The sequence below is a fragment of the Passer montanus genome, unplaced genomic scaffold (assembly GCF_014805655.1).
Source record: "Passer montanus isolate IOZ18808 unplaced genomic scaffold, ASM1480565v1 scaffold40, whole genome shotgun sequence".
Lineage (NCBI taxonomy): Eukaryota > Metazoa > Chordata > Aves > Passeriformes > Passeridae > Passer > Passer montanus.
Genome location: NW_024368819.1, coordinates 5,964,340 through 5,984,816, shown reverse-complemented (window position 1 = coordinate 5,984,816; position 20,477 = coordinate 5,964,340). Strand labels below are relative to the sequence as shown.

The window sequence follows — 20,477 nt, the reverse complement described above, 5'->3', positions numbered from 1 at the left end:
CATCCCTGCAGTTGGTATTCTAGATTCTCGGTGGATGACAGAGGTGCCAGTCAGTCTGTTTTGGTAGAAGTTCAGCTCCTGAACTCCTCTTTGGAATTCCAAGGCTCATAGTTGAACTTGCAAGCTGCTGCTTGCAGAGGTTTTAGCTAATTGGATGCTGAGGGCAATGTTGGGGTAATAAGGTATCTCTGAATGCTCATTAGGCCCCAAATAAGAAAGGGAAGCAAATGACATTCAGAAAGAACAGAATAAGAAAAGTTAGGAGTAGCATTGTGTAAACAAGTAAACAGAAATCAGAATTGAAGTTAATTCAGGTTGGACCATTAGGTTAAGAAGCACACCAGTAAAGAGAAAAACGTGATACCTTAATTATAATTTTTTACCTTCTTGTCTGAGTCAAGACTAGATCCGGGGCATGAGACAACCATCTAATGTTGAATGGCTAGGCTATGAGTAACAACAAAGACAGTTTCTGTGTTTCTATGACAGAATTGGTGTTCTCATGAGGAGATGCAGTAGAAGATACTCATCTGTCTTCTGAACTTGGCATTAAATTTCTCCCTGGAAAACAGGGCACAATATCTATTTTGTGCCTTCAGGTCCAGGCAAAGCAGCCTGTTCATGAAAAATTTTGGACTGAGCCAAGTAATCCAACCTTCCTCGGCTGTGTCGTCATGGAATTTGAGGATGGTTCCACTGATAGCAGAGTCCTGGCTGGGAGCACAGAAAACACATCCAAACAGACAATTGCTTTCAGAGATTTTACATCTATAATTACAAGGCTGATATTTCTGAATTTAAGGCTTGTCTAGGCTGGCTTCTGTTTCAGCTCAATATTTACTTATAGCTGGGAAGTGGAATGGGCATGCAGCCTACGCTGATTCCCTGAGTCCTGGGATTGGTATTAAGTAATCTGTTACAAAACAAATTCATCAGAAAAGGGGGGGCAGTCTCCCTCTGCCAGATAGTGCTTCCTCACTGGGATTTATCAACCTAGAGCATTAACAAACTCTGGATAATAGTGAATAAAATCTGGCCTGCATGGCCTGTAGGGGTGGATTAAATTAAACCCAACGTTTGTGGGGGTTTTTTTTCAATTTTGAATGTTCTGATTTTTTTTTATAATTGCCAGGTGTATGATTATTTATAGTGTGCAAGGTACTTCGTGTGCAATATAGCCACCACTCCATGTGCCTTCAGATCTTAAATCTGTCAAATATGTAGCAGTAAATATTCAGGAGCAGGAGAAATAGCCAAAAGGAAGCAGGAAAAGGAGGAATATCTACTTAAATTCTTGCTGTCATGCTATTTAAATGCACTTATGCAGAACAGGCAAAGTAATTTCAGATCAGTTGGGGTGGATTGGTATTTTCCTGGAGTTCTTTTTTTTAATACCCTTTGTGTTTGTTTTTCCAAATGAATGCAATATAGCCACCACTCCAGGTGCCTTCAGATCTCAAATCTGTCAAATATGTAGCAGTAAATGGTGTAAGCAGCAATATTCAGGAGCAGGAGAAATAGCCAAAAGGAAGCAGGAAAAGGAGGAATATCTACTTAAATTCTTGCTGTCATGCTATTTAAATGCACTTATGCAGAACAGGCAAAGTAATTTCAGATCAGTTGGGGTGGATTGGTATTTTCCTGGAGTTCTTTTTTTTAATACCCTTTGTGTTTGTTTTTCCAAATGAGTGTAGGCAATGCTGTCTGAACCAAAAAGGAATCTGTGGCACATGAAAGTTTTCCATCTTTCAGGTGAAGTGATAAAGTTAATGGTTTTGAACCTGAAGAGGTTAGGAGAGATGAGCAAGCAGGATGCAGCACGTGAAAAAAGAGAATGCTAAAATACACAGTGGCTGAATGGAAAAGCTCTGAGAGTGATTAGTTCAGGGGAGAAAGGTTGTCCTTTGTTGTTAGCTGAGAATTTCTCTGGTATCTTATTAAGACACAGAAAGTACTTGTTTGGTTGGTTTTGGACATAACATTTTTGTTTGGAGTTGTTTGTTTGTTTTCATTTGGAAATAAATAAGGCATCAGAACCATGAAATCTGAAATCAGCTTCACTTGTGTGCAATTCAGTGCTTCAACCTCACACAACCCCTACTTGCTGTTTTGAGAGTTTGCTGCTTTCACAGCATTTTCACTGAAGGGAAGCTTCCCTGAGCAGAGAGGACATAAAACTTACTCTCAAGGCCTCTTCAGGAAAGTTGAGTCTAGAAACCTTTGGCTGACCTGTGGAAAAGAGCAGGCTGGCCAAATACAGTGTACAGTATGAGTAGCTTGGTCATGTAAAGGCAACCTTTCAACCCTGACACACAAAGATTGCTGTCAGGCATGTGAGAAAAGATTATTAAACAAGGAGGGAGGGGGAGAGAGAGAGAGACTTGCAGAAAATGCACTCTCCTGCTCCTTTCAAGGAAGCTACAATTAGAGAGTAGTGTGGTCACTGAGCTCTTGCTCTTAGCTGCTGTTCCACACTCCCTTAGCCAGATTGCTCTATTTTCTCAGGAATGCCACTGATATTTTCCTTCCACTGCACTGATAACACCTCCAAGCTCAGAGAACGATTTTTGTGTCTCTGGTGAGCTGCATGTTGAAAGTAAAGTTTTCTACCTGTGGTGGTTATATGCTTATTTTCCCTGGCAAGAGAGTACTGAGGAAGGGTTTGGGACAGTTGAAGCATTCAGATGATCTGCTATAAAAATCACCAGTAGCAGCTAAAATTGCTTGGTAGTGTGGTGACATTAACAGCCCTTTCCTGTTTACTGTATAACAGCCCAGAGCAGATGGAGCTGGATGTCCTCTCAGATTTACTTTCTCTCATCTGGAAAGTTGTGCATTTACTCCCCCAACCCAATACTCTTATAGTTAATATAAGAGTATGTATAGTATAGCAACATATTCATATAGTAAAGAACGAGTGTCACATTTTGGTGGTGCTGCTTGTATGTGTGTTCATGCTCCAGACAGTCACTGAACACAACACAGGTGACCTAGAGAGGATTAGTTTGCCCTGTGTTATTCAGATGGTTGTGTCAGGTTAACATCACCATCTCTCACTATGCCAGGAGACCTCTGCCACTGTGAGCAGACTGATGTGTTATTGGCAAGATGCTCTTATAGCGGTGTTATTTTCATCTTGTAGTACTGCCTGCAAGCAAAGAATGCTGTACCAGTAAAAGTACATTTATAGCTGCAAAAGCATCGCCTGGGCTATACCTGCTGATGTCTGGATAACACAGTGGTCCATAAATATTCCTGTGCTGGTTGACACGGTGACACTGCAAGTCTGTAATGTGCATCCCGTGTCTGTCAGCGTGCAAACAGTTCAGATGCTGTGAGCCAAAAACCATAGGAGAAGGAAGGGAGGGACATGATCACCAGGACAGAACTAGAGGAATTTTGGGGAAAATCACCCTCGTTCATGGCTGGAGCCTAGCTCTTAGTTTGGGTCGTGTATTTTTTAAGGGAAAGGCTGAAGTCTGGGAGGGCCGCTGGGGCCCGGATCCTGCCGGGGCCGCGGCGCGTCCTCCGGGCCGCCAGGGGGCGCGGGGCCCGCGCCGCGGGGAGCGAGGTACGGGCCGGGGGGCGGCGGGGGCGACGGGCTGGTGCGAGCAGAAGAACCCCTGGGCAGCGCGGGCAGTGCCAGGGGTGCTTCACCCAGCCCGCGGGGCGGCACGCAGAGCGGGCTGGTTCGCCAGTCGTGTGTAGCTCACGGGGATCCTGCTCCTCAGGATGGCACCGGCATCCTCCCCTGCCGCCTGGGGAATGTTTGGGTGTTTCGTGTTACACTGCCTTAAGGAGTACCCTGGTGGGAAGTCTTGTGAACATGGGAATACAATGAATAGGTTATTGTTTAAGCAGCTCAAAATATTTTTCATGCCAATCCATACTTCTTTATACTACTTATAGAGTATAAACTTGCCACGGGAAAGAAAAAAATCAACCTGGGAATAAGAAAGCTTCAAACTCACAGGGCAATGCAGTCCTGAGGTGACTTAAGGGAATAAACAAGATAATTTATTTTCAGCTGGAGCCTGATAGTTTTATGAAGTAGATTATAAGATAGTGAGTGAACAATAGCTGAGCTTGGACTATGACCCAGGAACTTGCTTCTAGCTCTCTGTTAATTACTCGTCACTCCATCTTGGACTGGGGCTGTAGTTCTTACGTTTTTTACCTCATGCTGCATTTTCTTTACCCTAGGGCATCCTGTCTCTCACACTGAACTACCAGCAGAGGATGGAGAACATCCTGGCTAGTTTGTGTGGGACCAGCCCAGAAGATCCTCTCCCTGTGTGGGTTCGGGGCAGCGTTGGCCATTGCTTTAACCAGCTGACACTAAGTGTGATTCCTCATGTGATCCTTGCAGTGGTCAGTGCCTGCTTCCTTGGCACTCCGAGGTATGACAACTGACTCTTCTGGCTCTTGATTACCATGCAGGACTGGAGGTGGGGTGGAAAGGCTGGAAATTGTATCTCCCTATCATGTGCTGAATGTGTAATTAGGGAAGGACACAATATTACAATGCTAGTATGTTTGTCAGCATCCATTTTAATTCAGTGTACAGAAAGGAATGCAGAAAGAATAGAGGGGATTGTGGGCATAAAATTACAGAAAGTAATTAGAAACTTTTCAGTGAGTGAGGACTGGGGAAACTGGGAGTATTCTGGTAGAGGATATAAATCCAAGGTGGCATAGAAGATGTATATAAGGCAATAAGGAGTTTAGAGAAATGCAAAATTGTTTTTCTGCTTACCCTCTTCTGAACTTCCTAAACATGACAACATTCAGTGATACTGAAAGGCCCCAGAGAATCCAGTGATAATGAAGTATTTTGGATGGGCAATAGATTATAGACCTTACAAGTACAGCATCACTGAAACTCACAGTAATAAAAATAATGTTTCTAGAAAAAATATCCGACAGACAAGGAAATCAAGGATCAGAGATGTGACTGAGAGAACTTAATAATTCAAAATTTATGTTATTTTCTTGTTAACACAGGACCACTGAAACTCACAGTGATAAAAATAATGTTTCTAAAAAAAAATCCAACAGACAAGGAAATCAAGGGTCAGAGATGTGACAGAGAGAATTTAATAATTCAAAATTTATGTTATTTTCTTGTTAATCCTCAAGGACTGGAGTTTGATTTGACCACAAAGTAATAGTTTGCAAACAAATTTCTGTAAAGAAATGTTTTTCTTTGGTAGCATCTAAATCTCTGGTGTTGACTAAAGAGTGGGCTATATTGACCTGATGTAGTTTAGCAATGCCTAAATCAGAAAAATTTAAAGATCTAGGGAGGTATATCCAGAAGGTTAAGTAGGAGTGGATGTATAAACATGGGATAGAGGAAGAAAGGACAGTACTGAGAGGTCGTGGAATTCCAACTGTGATTTATCTCACTGCTCTTTCCTCCTCAAGGTCTGGCTCTGGAGTGCCTTGCAGGCCAAGCTGGAGGTGGAGAATCGCTGCCTCCTTTGTACTTGCTGGCTTGTTCCTTGCTGACACCATCCCAGCCACCATCTCCCAGCAGGAGCTGGGCCCTGTGTACCTGGAAGTGCTGGCCAATGGCACCGCTGCCCTGACATGGCTGGTGCATGGCTTCGCTCTTCTCGTGCTCTGCAGGTCCGTTCACGGCTTTACCAGGGGCCCTGCAGCCCTGGCTCTCCTCACTCTCTTTCCCCTACCTTCCTTCATCATCACACTGGTGTGGTACTGCCAGAGTGGCACAGCTTGGACCCCTGCCCACCCCGGTGCCTCCTCCAGGTTCGCCATTCTCTGTCTGCAGCTGGCCTCCCTGCTTGCCTATGTGGGCAGCTACCTCTTCCCCGCTGCTGGCAGGCAAGAATTCCTCTCCATCAATCACTCCTGGCAACAGGACCAGCCCATCTCAGAGCCAGGGATCCCAGTGCTTGACCAGCAGAGAGTGGCAGAAGATGGTGAGAGCTGGCTCTCACGCTTCTTTTACACCTGGATGAACCCCCTTATGAGGCGTGGCTACCAGCAGAAGCTGAACCAGCCACAGGACGTCTACGTGCTTCCTCGCCAGCTCCGGGCTGCCAGGGTCTGTGACCGGTTCTACTCTTGCTGGCAGAAGAAGGCAGCTCTTCAGCAAGCAGAGGAGGAGACAGTGTCTCTTACCAGCCCAATCATTGCTGGAGGTGATGGCAGTAGTGGTGCTCCAGGGAGCCCACACCACACCCAGGAAGCTGTGCGCCTCTTGTCCGTCCTTCATGCGGCCTTTGGGCTTCGTTTCTACGCCCTTGGACTTCTCAAGCTGGCTGACAGTCTGCTGAATTTTTCAGGTCCTCTGCTTCTGAACTTGCTGGTGAACTTCATGGAGTCACGGCAGGAGCCCCTGAGCCATGGGGTTCTGTATGCCCTTGGGCTCTTTGCTGGCTCCTTCCTGGGCTCTGTCTTGCGGAGCCAGTCCAGGTACGAGATGAACAAGGTGGCGCTGATGGTGCGGGCCGCCGTCATCTCCGCCATCTACCGCAAGGCTCTGCGTGTCAGCAGCACCAGCCTTGCCCGCTTCACTCTGGGGGAAATTGTCAACTTCATGAGCACGGACACCAATAGGTTGGTCAACTTCTGCTACACCTTCCATGAGTTGTGGAGCCTGCCCGTCCAGCTTGGCATTACCCTCTACCTCCTGTACCAGCAAGTGGGGATAGCCTTTCTGGGAGGCGTGGCCCTGGCTCTGCTGCTGGTGCCCATCAACAAGATCATAGCTAACCTCATCATGGAGAACAACAAGAAGATGCTGAAACACAAGGACACACGAGTCAAGGTGAGGGGCACTGGTGTTTCTCTGAGTTTGTATTTTTCCCCTGTTTGTCCCAGAACGTTGGCTTCTTGGCAGCTAGCCATGGTCCAAGGCAGATTAATTGAATCACAGCTGTTGAGAGAAATGTCAGAAGGGGCACACACAAACCCACACACAAACACCTTTTGGTCAAAAGTGTTTCAGGGTGATGTAGTTTCACCACCCATAAGATCATGAACCTTTAGTGCTTATCTTGTCCCCTAATTTAGGTTCCCTTGCAAGTTTCTTTTCTGTGTGTAGTAAAGGCAAGACTCCCGATGGCTTCCTCTAGATATGCATCCATCCTATTGCTCCAGTGGTGCCATCAGTGATGAAGTGGCTTTCAGTCTGGACAAAGGCAATGATCATGGATGTAATTTTATATGGCACTCTCAGTCATCTTTTCCACTCCTTTTCCCCTATTTGTAGTGCCGTCTCTCCACATGTCAGACACTTGATTCCCACCTTTTAGCATTGTATCTAATTTGAGGGGACAGCAGTTTCACTCATGCTTTGGAAGCATGAAACATAGGTCAACTCCCTGTCAGAACTGTTGGCAGCTTTAAAAATACTTACTTTCCCAACAGTAGGTGCATCTACCAGAGTAGTATCTGATTATGCTGAACTTTCTCCAACTGTTGTAAGACTGGTTTGCTGAATAAAGTCTCTCTTGTTAGTTTTTTTTAATGTTGGGCAGAGACGCAGTCAGCTTGCTCTACATATGCTGACCTGAGAACAGAAATTAAAGGACTGCATCCTGCAGGGGCACCAGAGTTCTGGAAATGAACCAGCCAGGCTCTGGATACAAACCAGCTGTGTCAGGGCAGGACCAGGCCTGAGAGTCAGATGTTATCTCAAGGCACTGTCAAGTCAACACAAGTAAATAGTATCCAGGCTGGAGCAAGCAATTCCACACATCCCTTCACCTGTGTTGTTCATCTTTCACTTGGAAAGTAGTGTAATATTTTGCCTTTTCCTTGGTTGTGCACAGCATGGGTGGCTCAAAAACCTGGTGGGATGGATGAGCACAAAGTTTCCAGTAGCTGTCACTTAAGTTTATGCCTTTGTTAGCAATAAATGGTTCCTAACATCTCTAGCTTGACCCTTAACAGGAGACAGCTACACACCCAGGCACAGCCCAGGTTGCCTGGGCACTGTTTGCTTGATGTTCTTTTCCTCGTTGCCTGCAGCTAATGACAGAATTCCTGTATGGCATTCGTGTGATCAAGTTTTATGCCTGGGAGAAGCACTTCAGCACCAAGATAAAATCCTGTCGGGCTAAAGAGCTGCAGAAGTTACGGACCATCAGTTACCTGGATGCTTTGTGCGTGTACATGTGGGCAGCACTCCCTGTTGTTGTCTCCATTGCCATCTTTGTCACCTATGTCCTGTTGGGTCACCAGCTCACTGCCACAAAGGTGAGTAGGTAGTAGGGAGAGGTCCAGACTTGACTTATGCAGAACACAGTCTGCAGTGGATCTGCAATCCTGAGGCATCTTCTCTGGGAAATAATCCCAGCCCATGTCTCTCCACGGCTCTTCAGGCTCTCACTGGTGAAGCTGTTTGGAGGATACGGGGGAGGTGCTGGCTCCAGCTCATGGCTGTTTGCTTACCCTTGCAGGTGTTCACAGCATTGGCCCTTGTTGGGATGCTTATTCTACCCCTCAATGCCTTCCCATGGGTGTTGAATGGGATCTTGGAGGCCAAAGTTTCCCTGGATCGAATCCAGCAATTCTTTGAACTCGTGGACCAGGACCTGGAAGCTTATTATGCCCTAGGTAACGGTTAAGGAGTCTGCCAGGCCTGAGACTCTGGCCAGCAGACATTCAGAGCAGAGAGCTGAGGAGCAAGGCCTAGGGGCACTGCTGCAGGGCAGCTGGCTGTCACCCTGTGATTCAAGATGTTCAGTTGGGTAGAGGTGGAGTGGAGACACTTCCCTTAATTTCTGTGGAAAGCAGGAGACAAGGCTATAACATTTCACTTTACCAACCAAAAGCCACTGCGTGTCCCAACAAAGCCAACAATGTCCCAGTAGAACAAGCAGCTCTGTTCTCGACCAAAGCTCTTGTGACACTGAAACCATCAACAAACTTGGCTTCACATGGCATAAAGGCTAGATTGGCTGTCCCTCTCCTGAGCCATATTAGTTCCCTTTCCTTCTTTCATTGCCTTTGGTCAGCTCTCTGCCATTCTTTTACCTTCAGCAATAATAAAAGCAGGTTATATCCTTACAGTGTCTCCCTGACAGCCATGTGTGTCTGGTGTGAGCTGGAGACAGAAGGGTTGGAAGAAGGGATGCATAAGTTTAAGGGCAAGTCAGTAGGCAAGAGTCTCATTCTGTGGTTGAGTTAGGGGCAACATGCAGTGCCACATCCATGGTCTCTGCATTTCAGAACAAAACTGATGATGTTTGTGATGCCAGGTGCCTTTAATTTTCTGGTCTTCTCATAGCAGTGCTTTGCTGTTTGGGTTTTCACTTGTAGATAGCCCTTCAGATGCTGATACTGCCATGGAGATGCAATGTGCAGCCTTCTCATGGGTGCCAGTTCAGGAGGAAAGCACCAGTCAGCCCTCATCCACAGGCACTCTGCAACTGCACATCGAGAACCTGTCAGTGAGGAAGGTGAGCAAGAACGTGGGAGGTAATACAGAAAAATGGCACTAGAGAAAAAATACTGGAAAATAAAAATAATGGAGCAGAGGTGGCATGTTTTCCTCAGTCTAGGAGCTGTGCATCAAAATCTTCTCTTGGTCAAGAGGCACGGGACACTGAAAGGCTGAAAGGCTCTAGAGAACATCCATGGCTTACAGACAGGAGATTAACTAGTTCTCTCTGCTTTTTAGTATTGCTGCTGGAGACAACTGGGCAGGGAACAGAGCAGGGCTCTAGAGTTAACACCTTGCAGATCTGTGTCCTGTCATATCAGGAGTCTGGTTTACCTGACAACTGTTCCCAGCTGCCCTGCTGAGCGTGAGATGGTCCTAGCAGTCAGCTTCCTTACCGGCTACATGTGGCTCAAGAATTAGCATTAGCACATCAGGTTGCTTCTTTTCATTTCCCTTTGCAGGGAATGCTCCTGGGCGTTGTTGGGAAGGTTGGCTCTGGCAAAAGCTCTCTGCTTGCAGCCATCACTGGAGAGCTCATTAAGTAAGTAGCCTAAAGAGTTTTCCCTGCCTGGTCCCTCCATGCCATGGCAGGTGGGAATTATGCTATCCCAGCTTGTGGGTAATTTTGACCTGCCAGCAGTTTTTCTTTGTTGCCCTTTATACCCACTTCTGTTGTGCTTGCAGACAAGGTGGACGAGTGTACGTTTGTGACCTGGAGCAAGGATTTGGTCTGGCCACACAGGAGCCTTGGATACAGTTTACCACTGTCCGCAAAAACATCCTTTTTGGGCGGGAATATGACGCCAGGCTGTTCAAGGAGGTGCTGGAGGCCTGTGCCCTCTCCGAGGACCTAAATGTGAGTGCCTAGGCAGGAAACCTGTCTGGGCCTTCTTGGCAGGCTTTTGCATCCATCCCGAGCCCCAATGGGATCAGTGTTTATTGCTTCAGGGTGTAGACTGCTGCTCCAATGTCCCATCACACAGTGTTGCTCTGATTACCAAGCCCACACCATTCCTAGCGTGCCCATACTTCTTTAAGGTGTGAAGTCACTCTTGTAGCACTTGGGGTGGTTTCTTCTGCTGCCGAGCCAAAAGCTCTTCATGCTGGGGAAAGGAGTTGTTCTTGCAGAGCTGATGACTGTTGGGTTTTTCAGGCAGAACATGTCAGCAGCTTATGCTTTTTTGGGGGGAGGATCAGAAGCAAATTCTATGGGGTTTTGAAGGGCTGAGTCAGTGCTCCTGACATATATTCTAAATTTGAGGTTTATGACTGTATTAGCCAGTAAACCTGGCTGTATATATGGTAGGAATCTAGACTTCTCCCAGTTTGTAAGTTAATGCCTGATTTTCTGAAGTACCAAGCTTTAGCAGCACCTATTTTTTGGCCAGACCTATGAATACTCTGTAAAAGCACGATTTTTATTGGAGATTTTGTAAAATACACCTCTGCTACCAAACTAAGAGGAAACTTATTTCCAGATACTGAAATTTAGTAATTTTTACTGCTACGCTGTTTGGAAGGACCCTGACGTAATTTTGATGCAGGCACAGCTCTTGTTCTCACAGAAGATTACTGTGTGCAGTTACCTTGGACCAGAAGTTGATCTCAATGGTTAGTTAAGATGTGACCACCCTATTCTGGAGTGTAAGAGATTTTTGTTGCATAAATAAACCTTCCCAGTTGTCTGTAGAACCAGTGTATAGATTGTTGCATTGTTTGGCTATTGGTAGGGTGTCAGCCTTAGAAATTACTTCCAGAGACTGGAGAGGGGCCTCTGTGTCCTGGTTTTGGGTCCCAAAACAGTTTTTTGTCCCTTTCTAAATTATTTTCTTTAATATTTCAGATTTTACCAGCAGGTGACCAGACAGAGGTGGGTGAAAATGGTGTGACACTCAGCGGGGGACAGAAGGCTCGAATAGCCCTTGCCAGAGCTGTTTACCAGGTAAATAATAAAGGAGTTACTCTGGTGTGGCAGATCTTGAGTCAAATATAAAGAGTCTGGAAGCACTCAGCTGTGCAGTGAGTTCTGGCAGCATGTCTTTAAAGCACATTGTGCGAGCCTAAAGGTGCCACATGGAGACACTTGGACTTTACAGCACTGCCTGCTTCAGCAGGGCCAGCAGCTGTATCCTTTTTTCTTTTGTCCCCCTCCCAGGAGAAAGAACTTTACCTCCTTGATGATCCCCTGGCTGTGCGAGCCTAAAGGTGCTGCCACATGGAGACACTTGGACTTTACAGCACTGCCTGCTTCAGCAGGGCCAGCAGCTGTATCCTTTTTTCTTTTGTCCCCCTCCCAGGAGAAAGAACTTTACCTCCTTGATGATCCCCTGGCTGCTGTTGATGCAGATGTAGCCAACCATATTATGCGGAAATGCATTTTTGGAGTTCTCAAACATAAGACCAGGGTCCTTTGCACCCACAGGACAGAGTTTCTGGAGAAGGCCGATGCCTTGTTGCTGATGGACAATGGCAGGATAGTTAAGACAGGTACACTGTCTTCTCAGGCATTCACTTGTGTCTTGGAATGGCTTGAGGGGATTAGGATTAACTAGTGGGGAACCCAGTGTTAAAAGAGGACACTGAAAACACTGCATGTGTGCAAAGATGGGGTGGAAGAGAATGTGCAGATGTACAGATAAAACAGGACAGCCCTAGATGTGGGGAGCTGATGAGGCAGAAAGAGTATATTACTGTTTGGAGTGGAGCCTTCAAGGGTACAGTTGCTGTACGACCTAGGGAATCTTATGAGAGAACAAAACTGGGTCATTTCAGAGCGAGAGGCAGTGGGAAGGTGGAAAGTTGTCACCTGCTCCTCACAGATGCTGAAGAATTTGCACGTCTCTCTTTGCAGGCACACCAGCTGATATCCTGCCACTTGTTGAAGCCTTCCCCAAGTTCAAGGATACAGACAAGGGGGATAAGGATAAAGGTCTGTTCCTGATGAGCTTAAGGGTAGCTGGGACAGCATAGGTGACCTTCCAGACAGAACCTGTACCTGATGGCTGCTGGCTTTAGAGCAGAACTCCCATTATCTTGTTCTGCTGTGGCAGTGCTGATATGTGGGGCACAGAAGGACAGAAGGCTCACATATCATTGGGTATTGGTCTGGAGCAGTATTTGAACCTGTTGATCCACTTGTAGTCCAGTTTTGGATGAAGAACTGCCATGGTTGGTGCACCTGTCTTGAAAGAGGAGAGAGGAGGGAAAAAAAGTGTGCCTCATAGTTTAGACTTGCTCTGTTCACATTTAAGAACAGCTGCAGGAAAAATTTAACACTGCACTGACCTTTGCTTTTACATCCATACCCACAGCCCCTAATGAACAGGGACGGGAAGAGGCCATAAAGACAGAGGCAGAAGAACCAACCCAAAACAATTATCTCATCCACAAGGAGGAAGAGAAGAAAGAAGGGGCAGTGGCTTTTCAGGTGTACAAGGCCTATTGGATGGCAATGGGCAGCTGCTTAGCAATATCAATCCTCTTCTCACTGTTCCTGATGCAAGGTAAGGCAGTGACCCAGCAGCACATCTCTCTTTAGACACTCTTCTCCTCTTGTCTCATTCCCTGGTTGCATGGAGTCCAGAAGGAAACACAGCAGGGCTTTAAACACTCACCTCTGTAGCAGTGCTGTGTCACTGCTGCACCTCAAGGCTGTTCCCTTGCTCCTGCTCTACTACTAATGGGGAAGACTATACTGAACAGCAAGATTGAGCAAAAGGTTGTCCAGCAGCTTCCCCTTCAGCTTGTCAGCTTCATGTTTGCTGATTCAGAAGCAGAATTTCTCTTTACATAGTCTGTCTTTCTCTGTAGCATCCAGAAATATCTCAGATTGGTGGCTGTCATACTGGATCTCCAGCATATCCCAGACAGCAAATACCTCTGTGATGGCCTGCTCAGCTTCCCTGCCTTCCCCAGAGCTGCTTCTCTTCTCCACTGCTGGGCTTGTGTAAGTGAATATGGTCCAGAGGTGCCAAAGGGAGCAGGAAATGTCCTTAAGTGCATTTCCTGTGAAGATCCTGGAGAGTAGGGATAGATAAACTGACCACTTCACTTCAGGGAATATGTGTGGCTGCTTTGACGAAGAGAATCAAAATGCCTGACCTGATAATGTGCCAAAAAGGCACATTGTCTGGGACTGATGGAAGACCCCTAGCTGCATAGACAGGGATAGATAAAGTGACCACTTCACGTTAGGGAGTATGTGTGGCTGCTTTGATGAAGAGAATCAAAATGCCTGACTTGATAATGTGCCAAAAGGCACATTGTCTGGGACTGATGGAAGACCCCTAGCTGCATAGTAATTGGAGTATTTGTCCCAACATGCCAAAGGGGTGTAACAGGAGTATCAGGCTAAAGTGTCCTGATTTCCCCTGGAGTATGGTCTTGGGTTCTCATGCCCTGTCTGTGAGTTTACTGTCAGGAAGATGTTGGCAGATTCATAATCTTCCTCCTTTTTTCCAGTTCCCCCATTCAAGATCTGGACAAGACCCCAGCCCCTCCCAACGGCTCAGTGGATGTGAATTTCTACCTGATAGTTTATGGGAGCATTGCAGGGGCCAATTCCCTCTTCACCATTACTCGGGCATTCCTCTTTGCTTGTGGTGCTCTCCGTGCTGCCACTGTCATTCACAACCGACTGCTCCAAAGGGTTCTAAAGGTAATGGGCACAAAGTCCACAGCAGGCTGCGGCTCCTGCAAGCTGCCATTCTTCTCATAGCTGGGAGTATGGGTGTGGGAGATAGATTAAGGTTTCTGTTGGTATTGGCTGGTAGGACTGTATTCAAAAAGGGCTGCACCACAGCCAGCACAAGGGGCCAATGAGTGGGGTTCAAAATGTGTCCTGTTCATTCCATGGAAGGATGATTTACAGCTCCCACCTGCATCTGTTCACTCATTAGCCTTAGATGTATAGCCAGTCAAGTCAAAGTAGCTTTTACAGGATGGTGAGTTCAGGTTTAGATGAGATTGGAAGGAGTTATTAAGCAAGATCTAGGGCTGATCCTGGCAGATGTCAGTTAACTTAATGTTTTTGGCTTCCTTGGGTCCTCAGGCTTATGATTAGGGGATGGAAGTTCAGATTAGATTTGCCTCACTACTATTGGGCCATCATGGTGTCTGAGTGCCTGCTTTCTCAGTAGCTGTCAGCCATTTGATGCAGAAGGAGTGCTTCCTTTTACCATGCAAACAATGTGTGAGTTGTTTGGCTGCTAGTGGATGCTGGCTGTGGAGGCTGAGGTAAGGAAGTGGCTTGTGGTGGCCACCTCCTTGTGGCCTAATCTGCTCCCCTTGGTGCTGCTCTCCTGCACACTGTTCTGGGTTGAATCTCAGCGCAGCTGACTGGCTCTTACTGTCTGGTTCCCTTATTGCCAGGCCACAGTCACCTTCTTTGACACCACACCAACAGGCCGGATCCTGAACCGCTTCTCCTCCGACGTGTACTGCGTGGATGACAGCCTGCCATTTATGCTCAACATCTTCCTAGCCAACATCTACGGGCTCTTGGGCATGCTGGTGGTAATGACCTATGGCCTCCCTTGGATTGGCCTGGTCCTGCTCCCTCTGGCTGTAGTCTACTTCTTCGTTCAGCGCTATTACCGATTCACGTCCCGGGAGCTCAAGCGCCTCCAGAGCATCACCTTGTCTCCCATTTACACCCACTTCTCAGAGACCCTCTCAGGACTGAGCACTATCCGAGCCATGCGGGCAGCAAAGAGGTGAGCAGGAAGCACAAGCACCCAGAGAGACAGAGCTCAGAGCTTTGGCTTTATAGGTTAAGGCCTTCCTCTTGTGGGGCTGGTTATAGGGTGGCTGGAATGCCCTTTGTCCGGGGCAGCAGGAGAGGAATTTGAGTGATGCAAACCTCTGTTGTGTGCCTGACAGGTTTGAGTTGGAGAATCAGCTGCATCTGGAGCAGAACCAGCGCTGTCTCTTTGCCAGCAAAACAGTGATGGAGTGGCTGGACATCCGCTTGCAGATGATTGGGGTTGCTGTGGTTACTGCTATAGCAGGGATTGCCATCATCCAGCACCAGAAGCAGCTGGGAAATCCAGGTGGGCTGCCAGAGACTGATCTATGTCCACTCCTAGTCTGTGCCCAAGGGGTTCCTCCTCTCCCAGCCCAGAGCTACACATTTTCCTACACTGGGGTAAGATCCAGAGCTCCTGCTTCCTGTCGCTAGCAAGTCACCCACAGTGTAGTGCTTCAGTTTCTGTCTCTGCTCCTGTGTGTCCCCAACCTCAAGTGTGACCCCAGACTTCACAGTCCTGACTTTTCCTTTGTTTTTTTTTGTCTGCCCACCAAGATGTCAGCTGCTTCCCTGCCACTAACACTTTTGCTTGTGCTTTTGTCCTCACAGGACTTGTGGGCCTGGCACTATCATATGCCCTGTCTGTCACAAACCTGCTCTCAGAACTCATTAACAGTTTCACTCACACAGAGATGATGATGGTGAGTGTGGAGCGGACAGAGGAGTACACCACAGACATCCCCATGGAGCCTCAGGATAAATTGGTCCAGGTAAAAGCTCAGATGTGTTCTCTGGTACTGGCCCATTTCTGGATCTTTGCCCTGCACTTGTCCCCTGGGGAGACCACGGGGTTTCAGAGAATGGGTGGAGGGTCCTCACCACAGGAACCACCTTGATCACTCATCTTTTACTAGTGTATCTCCTGGGGAGGATGAATCTCCAGCAGAAACTGTGTAGGTGGGAGTGATGGGAAGGATTAGGGAAGCAGAATGGGTGCTAGATACAAGCTGTGATTGAAGAACAAGCCTAGGAATGGGCTGGAGGTGGGACTGGGCTGTGTGTTGGTTCTGCTCAGAGGCCAAGCAACCGTCTAAAGGGAAGGGTGGGGCTTGGACTGTGGGGAGGTGATGCTGAGGATGACACTCAGTCATTATCATGCCCTTTCTCACCTGGGTATCCCTCTTAGGTTTCTGCTGACTGGCCAAGTGAAGGGCTTGTGGAGTTCCAGCAGGTGGTCCTGGCATACAGACCAGGCTTGCCTAATGCACTTGATGGTGTGAGCTTCACTGTTTACCCTGGAGAGAAGCTGGGCATTGTGGGTCGCACAGGATCTGGGAAATCCACCCTTTTCTTGGCCCTTTTCCGTATGATGGAGATGAAATCAGGCCAGATTCTCCTCGATGGTGTTGACAGCCAGCTGGTGGGCTTGGAGGAGCTGAGGTATGGCTGAGCAGAGTGAAGGGTAGCTGAGAGCTGTCAGTGGCTGGATGCCAAAGTAAAGAGTGAGGAGCAAAGGACTGACTGTTGTGGCACCCCCTTTTCTGACTGTGGTAGCTTTTTACAAGTCTCTCTGTTGTTTCTCAACAGTTGTGCTAAGGAAACCAGGTTGAATATGTGAGCCATGTCTCTGTGACTCTAAGATTTGTAGCAAACTAAGACAACCCATGAAAAAAGAAGTAGCAGATCTTTGCTTTTCTGCAGAACCCATCCCATGAGCCCTCAGCTTTTGTTTGCTTGCAGATCTAGGCTGGCCATCATCCCGCAGGATCCATTTTTGTTCAGTGGCTCAATCAGAGAAAACCTGGACCCCCAAGGAAAACAGACGGATGCTGAGCTCCGCGAGGTGCTGGAGCAGTGCCACCTGTGGGATGCTGTTACTCAGATGGGTGAGTTGGAAACCACTGAGAAGCAGCTGATGAGTGCGTGTTCTGCAAGAGGAGAGAAGGCCTTAGCTCAGGCAGGGAGCTGAGGTGGATGCAGTAGGGAATGGCTTAGGCAAGGTTAGAACCAGTGTGGGAACAGGTCAGTGGGAGCCAGTGGCATTATGTGGCATTTGGAGGCAAATGGACTGGCAGGTGATGGATTGGGTGGCAGAAGTTTGCTGGTGAGACCAGGCCTCAGTGGGTTAGAGGAGTAGCAGAGAGATAAGCCAGGCCTTAGTTCTAAGGGAACTGTGCCAGATGTTGCTCGTTTTTAAGTGTAAAGGCTCTAGTTCCTAAGGCCTGGGCCTGAGCAGAATGGGGATTTTGTGTGCTACTGGGAAAATCTTGGACTGGTGGAGCTGTTTGGGGCCCTGTGTGGATGATGCAGGTGACTGCTAATCTCGATCCCTGCAGGTGGATTGGACAGCGAGCTGGGAGAGAGGGGAAAGAGTCTGTCTGTGGGACAGAGGCAGCTGGTGTGTCTGGCCAGAGCCATCCTGACGCAGGCCAAGGTGAGTTCACTGCCTCCATTGGAGCAAGGGGGAGGGGACCTGCTGGTGGCTGTCTGGGGACAGCAGAGCAGAGCGCTGCAGAGCTGGAGGTGTCATGGGAACACATACCCTGTGCTAACCTCTCAGGCTGTCTCTAGCCAGGGAGTGGGGTCTCTGCTGTGCTGATTGGAAGCTCCCTTCCCTCTCTGTCCCTGGCAGGTGCTGTGCATCGATGAGGCCACAGCCAGTGTGGATCAGAAGACAGACCAGCTGCTGCAGCAGACCATCCGCCAGCGCTTCGCTGACAAAACTGTTTTGACAATTGCTCACAGGTATGGAAGAACCTCTGTGCCCAAAGTCATCCTGCCACTCACAGGAGAGGTGGCTGCACGTGCCATGCCTGGGCCTCAAGCTGAGCACAGAGGTCTCTGTGATAAGGCTTTTCAAGTGCCAAAGTTGCAGCTTGCCTTTTGCCTTTTCTGCTGGGTACTGGGAACAACTTCTTGTACCCAGAAGTTGGTGCCAGCAAAGGGCAAAATGCAACATCCTGTCACAGATTTCTCTTCCTGGGCACTGCCTGCTGGCATCAGTAGGGCAGGTGAATTGTTCCTTGTGGTTCTGCCACATTATGGTGAAGCATAATGGAAAACTATCCTATGGAAAGGGGCAATGTGGAGCCAGTGGAGGAGCAGGTGTCCCTGGCTCAGTAGAGGGCAGTGCAGGACAGCCAGCAGCAAAGGGCTGCAGCCAGCCACTGGATGGTTGTGTCTTCCAAAATCCTGAGTTTTAGCTCCAGCCTGCACCTTATCCCAGTGAGATAGACACTGCCCAGGCAGGACAGGACAGCAGTGACTGTCTCACATCTGAGAGATGGAGAGTAGAATCAGTGGATGGTTGCAGCCAGAGTGAGGAGGGCAAAACATGAATACTGCAGAGAAGGGATGGATCAGCATTAGGTGGTGTTCTCTGCTCTTACTCTTGCCAAGTGGAGGAGTGTTTGGAGGAGGGTTATGCAATTGTATGGAGGGTGTTTCCAAAGCACAGAGGTTACCACAAAAATAAAAATCAAATGAGCAGGTGGCAGGGGCTGATGTCCTGCTGCACAGGAGTGGGAGTGATGGATGACAGGCAGGGTGGGCTGGGCCTGGCAAGTGAATCAAGTGGGTCTTGTTAAATACATTATGTAGGAGGGAGGCAGGAGGAGTGTGAAAAGAATGTGGTTCCTACACTAGGGATGTTAGGCATAAATAGAGTAGAAGTGCAAGGGCATTGTGGGCTGAGGTGTGTGTTTGGGTTGGGTGTGGAGAGGCCACCTTTGATGGGGGAGTAATTAAAGAGGAGAAACAGCAGAGGAAGGAGTGGCAGAAGGCAAAGCAGCAAGACTGAGTTGAAGATGGCCCCAGCCCCTTTTCCATGGGACAAAGAGCAATGGGGGAGAACAGTAAGGAGAGAAAGGTGATGATGGGGTTGATTTGTATCCATGGTTTTTCCATGCCATTCAGCTTTGGGTAAAATCCAGGAGGGGAGGTGACGCTGTACTTGTCTCTTGTCCCTCCAAGCCATTTCCAGTGCTGTAACCAGAGTCTTGAACTCCATAATGCCTTTTACCTGCTCAAATCCTGAATAGTGTCTTCCTTGTGATCTGCAGCTTCATAGGGCTGAATGGTGCATGACTGTGCAAAAACATTCCTGCTGTCCTGTCTTCCCTATCCAGAGGTTGCTGTTCTGCTGGCAGTCTGGGCAGACCTGGGCACATATGTGTGCAGTGGGTCCTGTGGTTGGCTGTCTGGCAAGTACAAATCCAGTGGTGGTGGTAGCATAAGCAAAGATGCTAGACTGCAGGGGAATAACAGCTGATGCCCTGGGGAGGTGGCAGGTGAGGAAATGTTGGGGCAAATAAAGCAATTCACTAACCCCTGCAGGGATGGAGACATTTTGTGCAACCCCAGAATCAGGTATGCCCTGAGCTTCCCCCCCCAGAACTTCCCTCTGCACTCCTGGTGCCCTGCCATGCCCAGAACTGGAAGGCATCACTATGCTCTCCTAAGAGGTGCTGCATTTCAGCAGTGAGCAGAGGCTCTCTGGGGAGCTGCACTGTCACCTTGAGTGCAGAGGGAGATCCTCCACAGCTCCTAATGCTGGGCATGTCTTGGGCTGCCCTTAACAGCAGGGGAAGCAGTATCCAAAGCTTCTCCTCAGATCCAACAACGTGTGTCCTGGCATTTGTTGTCACAGGCTGAACACCATCCTGGACTCAGACCGCGTGCTGGTGATGCAAGCTGGGAGAGTGGCAGAGCTGGATTCACCCGCCCGCCTAAGCCAGAAAGATGGATCCTTGTTCCAGAACCTCCTGCACAGCAGGCAGCTATGATCTCCCTCCTGGGCTCAGCCCAGGCAGCCCTTCCAGCAGGGTGCCTGGCTTTCCTTGCACCTCAGACACCAGCCCTGTCCCTGCAGCGCCAGGAGCTGCTGAGGTGAGGGAGGAGCTTGTTCCTGCCTGCAGGCAGCAGCTGTGTGTCCTCAGGGACAGGAGTATGGCACTGTGGCCTTTCCTTTAGTAGGGAAGATGTGACCTGCTGTTTAGAATTATGCAAGCCTGGTTGGTGGAATCCTGCTCCTCTCCAAGGCTTCCCTTTGAGATTTCAGAGGGATTTTCTACTCACTGAAGAATCAGGAACTCTTAGTTTGAGACTTAGTCTGACATATACAATGTAAAATAAAGTGGAAATATGCTTGTGAGCTGTTGATTCAGGTCCTTGGCCCTTTTCCTCAACAGACACTTATTTCCTTATGAGATACAAGAGTGGTGCCCTCTCTACACGAAGACAACCCTACCTACTCTCTACTATTCCCAGAAGGCTTTTCCAAGCCCTGAAGGTTGCACCCAGGGACCTTGCTAC

At 48.2% G+C, this 20,477-nt stretch overlaps 1 protein-coding gene across 5 annotated transcripts; it reads left to right on the top strand.

Annotated features, from left to right (window-relative positions):
• Nucleotides 1–3,553: 3,553 nt before the first annotated feature.
• On the top strand, nucleotides 3,554–20,316 carry ABCC10 (ATP binding cassette subfamily C member 10). 5 transcript variants are annotated; one of them, XM_039718984.1, is made up of 22 exons: nucleotides 3,554–3,571; nucleotides 4,204–4,400; nucleotides 5,428–6,796; nucleotides 8,002–8,229; nucleotides 8,433–8,589; nucleotides 9,295–9,434; nucleotides 9,880–9,959; nucleotides 10,103–10,274; nucleotides 11,262–11,360; nucleotides 11,716–11,905; nucleotides 12,270–12,347; nucleotides 12,730–12,921; nucleotides 13,229–13,364; nucleotides 13,880–14,075; nucleotides 14,789–15,132; nucleotides 15,299–15,468; nucleotides 15,774–15,934; nucleotides 16,351–16,604; nucleotides 16,905–17,050; nucleotides 17,501–17,598; nucleotides 17,797–17,909; nucleotides 19,813–19,948. In XM_039718984.1, the coding sequence occupies exons 2-22, from the start codon at nucleotides 4,240–4,242 to the stop codon at nucleotides 19,946–19,948; spliced, it is 4,620 nt and encodes a 1,539-aa protein (XP_039574918.1). In that variant the 5' UTR covers nucleotides 3,554–3,571; nucleotides 4,204–4,239. The 5 variants fall into 5 exon arrangements, 4 of the variants coding, with proteins under 4 accessions (XP_039574918.1, XP_039574917.1, XP_039574919.1 ...); XM_039718983.1 differs by lacking the exon at nucleotides 3,554–3,571 and adding an exon at nucleotides 3,603–3,845; XR_005628623.1 differs by lacking the exon at nucleotides 3,554–3,571 and adding an exon at nucleotides 19,292–19,453 and having other exon boundaries at nucleotides 3,853–4,400; nucleotides 19,813–19,953.
• Nucleotides 20,317–20,477: the final 161 nt, after the last annotated feature.